The following is a 9,032-nucleotide window of genomic DNA, read 5'->3' as shown; positions in this document are numbered from 1 at the left end:
AGAGGAGCAGGAAGGCTGACGTTTCGGGCCTAGACCCTTTTTCAGACAAAATTCAGAAAAAAATATTTTTTTTTCTGAAGAAGGGTCTAGGCCCAAAACGGCAGCCTTCCTGCTCCTCTGATGCTGCTTGGCCTGCTGTGTTCATCCAGCTCTACACCTTGTTATCTCAGAATTTCTCCAGCATCTGCAGTTCCTACTATCTCCTCTCAGTGCTGTTAGTTAGAGAGTTCCAGAATTATGACAAAAGATCATGAAGGAACAATAATACATTTCAAAGTCACAATTTTCAGTGATTTTGAGAAGATCTTGTAGATGGTGGCATCCCCATGAACTTCTTACCCTTGCACTACAAGATGATAGTAAATGAAAGTTTGAGAGAGGTTGTAGAAATAAATCATTGTGGGAGTGCATCATCTAGATAGTACGTGTTAAAGCCATAATGTCTGGTAGCTGATTAAGTGAGCTTCTTTGTTTTCTTGAATACCTTACTGTGTGTTTTGTAGATGGTGAGCAGGTTTAGACATCTGTAATCACTCACTGCAGCATGTCCAGGTTCTGACTTGCTCTTAAATCTACTGTTTCATGTGACGGGACTAGTTAAATTTCTGTAGAACGGTGTCCCGGGATGTTGATGATTGGGGATTTGGCAATGGTAATGCCATTGAATATCAGGGATAGATGATAAAATTCTCTCTATGTAGAGTATCAGCCTGGATTTATGGGCAGGTCTTGCTGCATGTAGTCACAAACTGCTTCATTATCTGAAGAGTTGTGCGCAAGACTGAACAAAGGTGTGACCATCAACAAGCAATCCCCACTTAATACATTAGTGGAAAGGTCAGTGATGAAGCACCTGAAGACGTTTGCACTTTGAACACCATCCTGAAAAGTCCAGCAGCACTATCCTCGGCCTGAGACGATTGGTCTCCAACAACTGCAACTAGCTTCCTTCGTGTGAGGTAAAGCCTTATCCTGTGGAGATTTTACCCTGAATCCCTGTGAACCTGTTTTGTTGAGTCCCTTCGGTGTTACTGTTAAGATTCATACTGTCTTGATGCTAAGGTGCTTAGTTTCATTTCGTGAATTGAATACGTAACAGGAATATTCCCTTATTCAACCATGATGAAGTCCACATGAGTGTTAGAGACCAGATGAAGTCATTGACGCAAGATAACAGAATGTGGTGAAGTCTAACTAGTTGACCGCAAAATCAAGTCACCATTTGGCTGAGTTTTATACCAATACACCTGAGTATAAGTGATGAGCACAAAGGCAGACTCTCCAGTGTGATGAATCATATCTGGCACATGGGATGGTTTTGTTTGTTTTGATCCCAGTCATTATAACGATAAGCAAGTGTAATAAAAATGATTTTTATTTAGTACATTTATACTAAAAACATCCCAAGGTACCTGACAGGAGTATTATGAAATAAAATGCCACCAAGCCACATGGGGAATTTCGTTAGATGATCAAGAGATTGGTTTTCAGAAATGACTTAAAGACATAAAGCGCGATCGGTTGTGGAGAGGTATCAGGAAGTATTTAGGGTCCAGCCAACTGGAGGAACAGCCACCAGTGATTAAACGCCACCAGAGATACTCAAAAGGCAAGAATTAAATGGATATTTGAGGGTTTTGAGGCTAAAGATGATTACAGGCAGTAAGGGGTGAGACTTTGGAGGGATTTGAAAACCAGGGTTGAGAATTTTAAAATCAAGAATTTTCTCAGATCAAAATAGGTGGGTGGCCACAGGGGGCTAATGTGTGAAATGAATTTAGTGCAAATTAAGACATGCACAGCAGAGTTTTGGGTGGCCTTGGGTTTATGAAGTATACAGAGTGGGAAACCAACCACAATATATTGCAATAATCCTATCTGGAGGTAACTAAGTCCTGAGTGAAGGTTTTAGCCCCAGGTGAAATGGGTGAAGTTATGAAGATTCTTAGAAGCTCATCTTGAGTAAAATATGACACCAAGGTAGAAAACCGACTGGTTTAGTTTTAGACTGTCACCGGAGAGAGAGGTAGCCAAGGAATGGAGTTTGGAGTAGGGGCCAAAAACATTTTCAGTCTCGCCACCATTTAATTAGAAGAAATTTTATGTTGTCAGTTGTTACATCCCACTTGTGAAAGGATGCTAATTCCCCTAGACCCACTACACCCACAATTGCCACAAAAGTTAATGGTTTAATCAAAATATGCTAAGTCCCTTGTTTACCTATCTGATGGAGTCAGGTTAACAGAAAATACTGACCAGGTTTCATACTTAACAAGAACTATTATTTATTACAAATAAATAAGTCCTAGACATATGGAAACAAAACGTTGAACTATCAACATGATGAAACTCATTCTCCCTTCCTTTTAACCCCCTACAAACATGCAAAGACAGATACAGACAAACTTAAAAACACATTGGTGTTATGGACGGAATTACAAAAAAGACAGGGAAGCGGGTTTCAAAATGGTCTTCCTTTTGCTTCCGAAGTCGCTTCTGAAGACCTTATGTTCATGGTCTCCATGTAAAGGTTTCTGCCTGTCTGTTGTAAACACCCAAGCTATTCACCTACCTGGGAGCCAATCAGAAAGTTGCATCAGGCTGAAGATCTCTGGCATCCATAACATAATCCATAATTACACAGACCAATCTGCAATCTTTTGTTGGTTGAATCACATACGCACCCACCCATCTAACTGCCACCTGCCCCATTGCTTGAAAAGCAACAGTGCAAACACAATTTTCTAAGTTCCAGTAACTTGTTTCAAATCTGTAGCAGATCCTTCCCCAGTTCTTGATTTTAAAAATGTCTTTTCACGTATTCAGTCTAATCAAAAACATAAAATAGAAAGTTGTGTGCACATTTGGAAACTAATGATGTTGCAAAAAGGCAGGATAAGGACAAGAACCAAGTCTACTGATCGATCCTTGGGGACACCAGAAGGATCAGTGCAGGAATATTTCAAGGGTTGAGGGTTTCAAATAGAGTTCTGGGGAAGATGGGCACAGACTTGTGAGACAGTTACGATTACAAAAAAGAGATATTGGGACAGTAATTTCCTATGAGTTTGGTTTTCCAAAGGTGAAGATTATGACAGAGTTAAACAAGATAGACAGTACATGTAGAGAGAGTGAATCATTAAAAATAACAATTAGTGTAACAATGGGATGAGGAGGGCTAGTTTTGTTCGACAGGTTAGAGGCTGCAGGAGCTGGATCCCATGAACAAGATGACCTTGAAGAAGGGAGGTAGAGAAAGACTAAAAAAAATCCAGGCTGAGGAATGGGGTATACATGAAAGGAAACTTGATCTGATAGGTTAGTGGAAGAAGGAGACTTGACGAAAGTACCTGATTGTATAGTCTTAAACTTTGTGGCAAAGAAGTCCATGAGCTCCTCGCAATTGATGTTAAAGACGAGGGTGCTGAACTTATTCAAACATAGAATTTGGAACTGGAGTAGCCATTCCTACTGTACCGGCACAGAAAAGAGACAACAATTTAAGAAGATGTAATAGAGTAAAGAAGCTGCTCTTAGCTTTACATTTCAAATATGTGACGGGCAGCTTGATAACACTATCAGTTTGAATGTGATATAGCTGTGCTCTTAATCAAGCAATTCTAATGCAGTTAATACACAGAGATATCTATCTCATAATGTGGAAAATTTTCTCACTATCCCCTGTCTACGAAAAGGATAAATCCAACCTGGTCAAATACCACCTCATCAGTGTATGCTTAGTCATCAACAAAACAATGGAAAGTACAGCAATAGCCTGTTCACTGACACTAACTTTTGGTTCTACCAAGCCCAATCAGTTCCTGACCTCATTGCAGCCTTGGTGTGCACAGGGAGAAGAGCACTGAGCTTAGGAGAGAAAGTAAGGGTGATTTCCCTTGATATCAAGGCAGCATTTGAATGAGGAACAAAAACAGAAATTGCTGGAAAAGCTCAGCAGGTCTGGCAGCATCTGTGAAGGAAAAAAAAAAATCAGACTTAACATTTTGGATCCGGTGACCCTTCCTCAGATGCTCAAATCCTCAGAACAGATGCTGCCAGACTTACTGAGCTTTTCCAGAAACTTCTGTTTTTGTTCCTGATTTACAGCATCCACAGTTTTTTCAGGTTTTTTTTCAGCATTTGAATGATTGTGGCCATCGAGAAGCCGTATCAAAATTGAAGACCGTGGAAATGAGGGGAAAACTTTTTAGGAGATAGAACTAGCATAAAGGTGGATGTGTATGTTTGTTGGAGGTCAGTTCCCAGGACATCGCTGCAGGCGTTCCTTAGGGTAGTGTCCCAGGCCAAACCTTTGACCTGAAGTCAAAAGCCCCTGCCTTTACTGACTACATCACATTCAGCACTACTCTCAACTTCTCAGATACTGAAGCTATCCAAATGCAGTAAGACCTGGAAATAGACAGACAGGCTTGGGGCAGTGAATAGTAAGTAACATTCACACCACACCCAGTACGAGGCAATCACTCTCTCCAACAAGGGAAAATTTAACCATCGCCTGTTGACATTTAATGTTATTAGCATCGCTGAATTCCCAACTATCAACTTTCCCAATTCCCAGCCATCAAGTTTACCATTGACTAGGTTCTGGAATGAACAGAACTAGTCGTTAAAATGCTGTGGCTACAAGAACACGTCAGTGGCTATGAATTCAGAGGCAAATAACACCTGCTGACTCTCCAAGCCTGTCCACCATTTACAAGGCATAAGTCATAAATGTGATGAAATATTTTCAGCTTGTCAAATGGTTGAAGCTGCAACAACACTTGAGGCTAGACCCTATCCAAGACAAATTGTCTGTTTGATTTTCATTCCATCTGACACCTTCAGCATTCTTTCCTTTGATCATTTGTGCAGTGGTAGCAGTGTATACCATCCTATAATTTGCACTGCAAGTACATTGCTGGTCCCTCCATTGTCACTGGGACAAAATCCTAGAACCCCATCCCTGTCAGCTTTATGGGTGTGCATGCACCACATGGATTGCAGCAATTCACATGCTGTAGGGCAATTTTGGACGGGCAATAAATGTTGGCCTAAACAGCAATGCCCCCATTCCTTGAATGAATAAAACTCATGTTAGAGATCACATTGTGGTCTTCCCTATTGTTTAAATACAGTACACAGCATTATACTGCAGTTCTCATCCCTATTGGAAAATCTCATAGTCAGTGTACTTTGTGTGGAAGCAGGGATAACTTGTGAAGATTGTTTCCTTTTTTCCAATATTACGTGTTGATTCTGGGTATGGTACAGCTACGTAATATATTTTTAACCATATGTTCATTTTCAGTTACCTGCTAATAAGGATGCATATAGGAAGACATGGAACCCCAAGTACACACTACGGAGTCACTTTGATGGAGTCCGTGCATTAGTTTTTCATCCTGTAGAGCCTGTGCTGGTTACAGCCTCTGAAGACCACACCCTTAAGCTTTGGAATCTCCAGAAAACTGTCCCTGCCAAAAAGTATGTTTTTTTTAAGTTGCTTTTATACCGTTGCATTTATGACAGGGTAGAAATTAATTACTGCACAAGTTCCAGGTCCAATTGTATGCCACAAAGAAAAGCAGCATGATTTTCTGTACTGAAATTACATTCTGTATTTGCACAACACCATATTGGTTTTGGTGCTGTATCTATCCCTGATGGCTGCCTGAATCAAGACACAGGCATGAGTTAACTGTGTTAATAAGGGTACTATGTGTGCAGTAGGACCCCTTAATGAAATTAATGCATTGGCATGGTTAAAACATGCATTCTGTTAACTTGCCCATCAATTTTAAGAGGAAGCATCTAGCACTGGACCAAATTTAAAAAAAAAAAAAAAAATCCCACTTCTATTTAGTTAAGTGACAGGATAGTCAGTTCTTTTAGCTGTGCTGGGCCCTTTTAGATGAGGTTTCTCAGAAGCATTCGCTTGTGAGAGACTTGCAGAGTGAATTTTTGGAGAGCGAGAACTTATTCAGAGGATTTGTTTGTTCTCAATTGTTGAACATGAAAATGCTGCGGAGTTTACCACTTAAAATTGCTAAATCAGAGGAAGGAGCAGTAGCAAAAGATCCATACCAACTTCAGGAAGATGGAGAAGGAAACTTTGCAATATTTGGATTTTCAAGAACAAAATATCACTACTGAATCTCGGAGGAGTGATGTGTAAAGTTGTTGGGAAATGAGCACTTGCCTGTGCTTCCAAAGTGAGAATTGGAGCTAAGTGATGGTCCATGTAACTCTAAACTTGTATCGCTGTGTGTCCTTCTAAACTGTTTCTCATGACCTCACCTGTTTGCTGTGCACTCAGTGGTCCTGCAGGTCACTGATGCGCTATTTGCAATTTTCAGCAGCCCATTACCACCTTAATGACGAGCAGTAATAAGGCACTAGGATTTGCTTGCACTCCTAATTTCCATTGGTGCTGGATATCATGCATGTAGGTTTCTGTGCTTTCCATCATGTGCCAGCAATATTTCAACATGAAGGCCTTGCATTCACTGAAAGTTCATCTTGTGTCAACAGGCTGTGCCTCATGTAAATCGACATTTTTATGATATATTCATGATGATTTTAAGTATCCCAATCCTCAGTTCCATCCGTTTGGCAAGCTAGATTCTGGGGATGCGATCTTTCTCCTTATCAGTGCTGTTAAATACTTCAGAGGAATCCAGGCACAAACTCTAAGCATCCATATAATGGAAAGCATGCAGGAACAAGAGTTCTATTTGACTAAACCATTATCATCCACTGTCTGTCAGCTCAGGTGGGATCCTTCAAATGTCGGTCGCAACGGTCTCATTTGGGGTTGGGGACTCCCCGTTCTCTGAGCAGCAGTGGTGCCTGTGGAGAGGAGACAGCCCTGTTCAGGGATACTGATGGGACACCGCTGGACCTGCTGTATCAATTGCATTAAACAATGGAGCAGTTATTCCAAAGTGCTGTTTAACTTCAAGAAATGTTTTTAACAGTGTAATTTAACTGACTGGGCCAGAAATGAATTTAATATGACTTGGGTCCTAATTGCGTCCAGGGTATGGAAATAAATAACTAACTTGTGGTTGAGCCAGGATGGTGAGAGATGACTCTCCTGTCTGCTTGTTCCACAAGCTACTTACCTTGTGCTTGTGACTCTGCTTGTCAATTAGAGCAGGGGAACAAGGGTTGGTGAGTGTGTGGGATATGGAGAGAGGTTGAAAAGAAAGTAACTATATGTCTGAGGGCGTTTGAGAAGATGAGCTGATCTGTGTGTGGAAGAAGTGCAGAGCAACTGGGAATATATGTCTGTGGTGGTAAGGAGTGGAATGAATACTGTTATGTGTGGGGATGGGCTTCACTGGGTTGTCTGTCACCAGGGAATCTGGAGAGCTTGGCAGAAAGTTGCATGAATATATAAATTAACATTTTTACAAAGTATTTCAAAGATACAGATTTTCTTCACATGATGTATAATTATATTGATGTATATGCACACTTCAAGAATTATGTGCTAAATGTTGCTGTTCTGCTTTATTTGCAGTTTTTTTTTCTGGCATCTGCATTCTGATTAATTTTCAAGCGTTAAAATGGGGTCACAGTGGAAAACAGTTCAGAGAGCGTTACTGCACAATGCCAGCAGTGTTGGGTCTGCCAGTCCAGAGTAATAAAAAAACTCAGAAGAAATTCTCCTGAATTATCTTTCCACTGTCGTTGATTTTCTTGCATTTGACCAAGCCTTGAATAGTGTAATTTTATACATATGTGAAATGTGGTGCCACCAAAGTGGACGTGTTAGAGAAAGTGGTGAACAGGCTGAAGTATTGACAAAAATTCATGCATGACGAATTAACTGTGGGAGTCTGTGGGTTTGTCGTAATCATTAATAACATATCCTCAGAGCTTGTGCCAGTGAAATCAGGACAGGCAAGGAAAGAGTTAAATGGGCAAGATGGAAACTAGAAACAGAGTCGATGAAATTTTCCAGTTTTTCGCAAGAGTATCCTCAATGTACCAGAAAAAGGAATGAGGGAGGGATCCTGAATAGGACTGGAATAATGGATGTTTCACATATCCCATAAAAAGACAGGCATAACTCGGGCTCGTGAATACGCACAGCAAGACGTTTTACTCAGGCAAGGTCAGTTACTTGAAACATTAATTCTGTTTTTCTCCACAGATGCTGCCTAACTACTTGAGCTTGTCCAATTTTTTTGTTGTTATTTCAGATTGTCAACATCTGTGGTATTTTGCTCTTGTCTTCGAACAATTTCACATTTTCTTATTGCACAGCTAAGCTTGTAAAGATGAACAGTTAAAGTAAAACTAAACTAAACATAAAATAAAAACTACACTGCTCCAAAAGACATTGTGTAATTTGATGAATGATGATATGACTAATGCCTATTTATGAATTGCTCTTAATTCAGAGTCCAGCTCCTTAATGTATTTGGTTACCTGTTTGTGTTTTTACTGGCTGGTTTTTTTGAGTAGTAATAACTGAACATAATTATGAACCAGACCAGACCCCCTGAAAATACTTTAAGAAGGTAGCCTAGACTCTTAACTACTTATTTTAAAAGTAGATGTGAAGTGCCATTTTCCAGATGCAATGAGACAGCTCAAACTACTCGATGTTCAGAAAAACATAATTCATTTAAATACAGTAGTTAAAATACAAACTAAAGAAAGAGGAATTTAGAATAACAACTATTGGAAAACTTAACCGAATTATAGATATAGTATTAATTAACTGTTCTAATACACAACATTCCATAAACTCACCCCTTGGCAAAAAGGCAAATTCAGACACAAATTCTCACATGCAGTTCTCCAATCCAGTAGGAAGAAAACATCAAGAGAAAATTCAGAGAGAGTAGCAGCTATGAGACATTCACTGAAGCTTCTAACTCTCCTGAGACCCCAAAGGCTTCTGTTTAAAACTGAACCTAAAATCTGTATTAAAAAGATAGAAAGCCTGGTCTGTGAGAGCTGGCCACACCCATGCTGCTTCCACTGTTCCAGCTTTTTAAAAAACACAAGGCCTC

At 40.1% G+C, this 9,032-nt stretch overlaps 1 protein-coding gene across 6 annotated transcripts in view; it reads left to right on the top strand.

Moving 5' to 3' along the window:
• The window catches only part of LOC109938411 (striatin, calmodulin binding protein 3), a 71,110-nt gene extending 62,926 nt beyond the window's left edge, over positions 1-8,184 (top strand). For 2 of the 6 annotated variants that reach the window (XM_048599887.1, XM_048599883.1), the window contains exons 9-10: positions 5,312-5,487; positions 6,771-7,391. In XM_048599887.1, the coding sequence (XP_048455844.1) occupies positions 5,312-5,487; positions 6,771-6,888 (294 nt within the window). In that variant the 3' untranslated portion in view covers positions 6,889-7,391. Of the gene's footprint in view, positions 1-5,311; positions 5,488-6,770; positions 7,392-7,528 lie in introns of those variants that run through there. The other 4 variants (XM_048599886.1, XM_048599884.1, XM_048599890.1 and 1 more) reach the window with 4 other exon arrangements.
• Positions 8,185-9,032: the final 848 nt, after the last annotated feature.

The sequence above is a fragment of the Rhincodon typus genome, chromosome 8 (genome assembly GCF_021869965.1).
Source record: "Rhincodon typus isolate 14 chromosome 8, sRhiTyp1.1, whole genome shotgun sequence".
NCBI classification, from domain to species: Eukaryota; Metazoa; Chordata; class Chondrichthyes; order Orectolobiformes; family Rhincodontidae; genus Rhincodon; species Rhincodon typus.
This window is presented reverse-complemented; position numbering and strand designations above follow the sequence as displayed.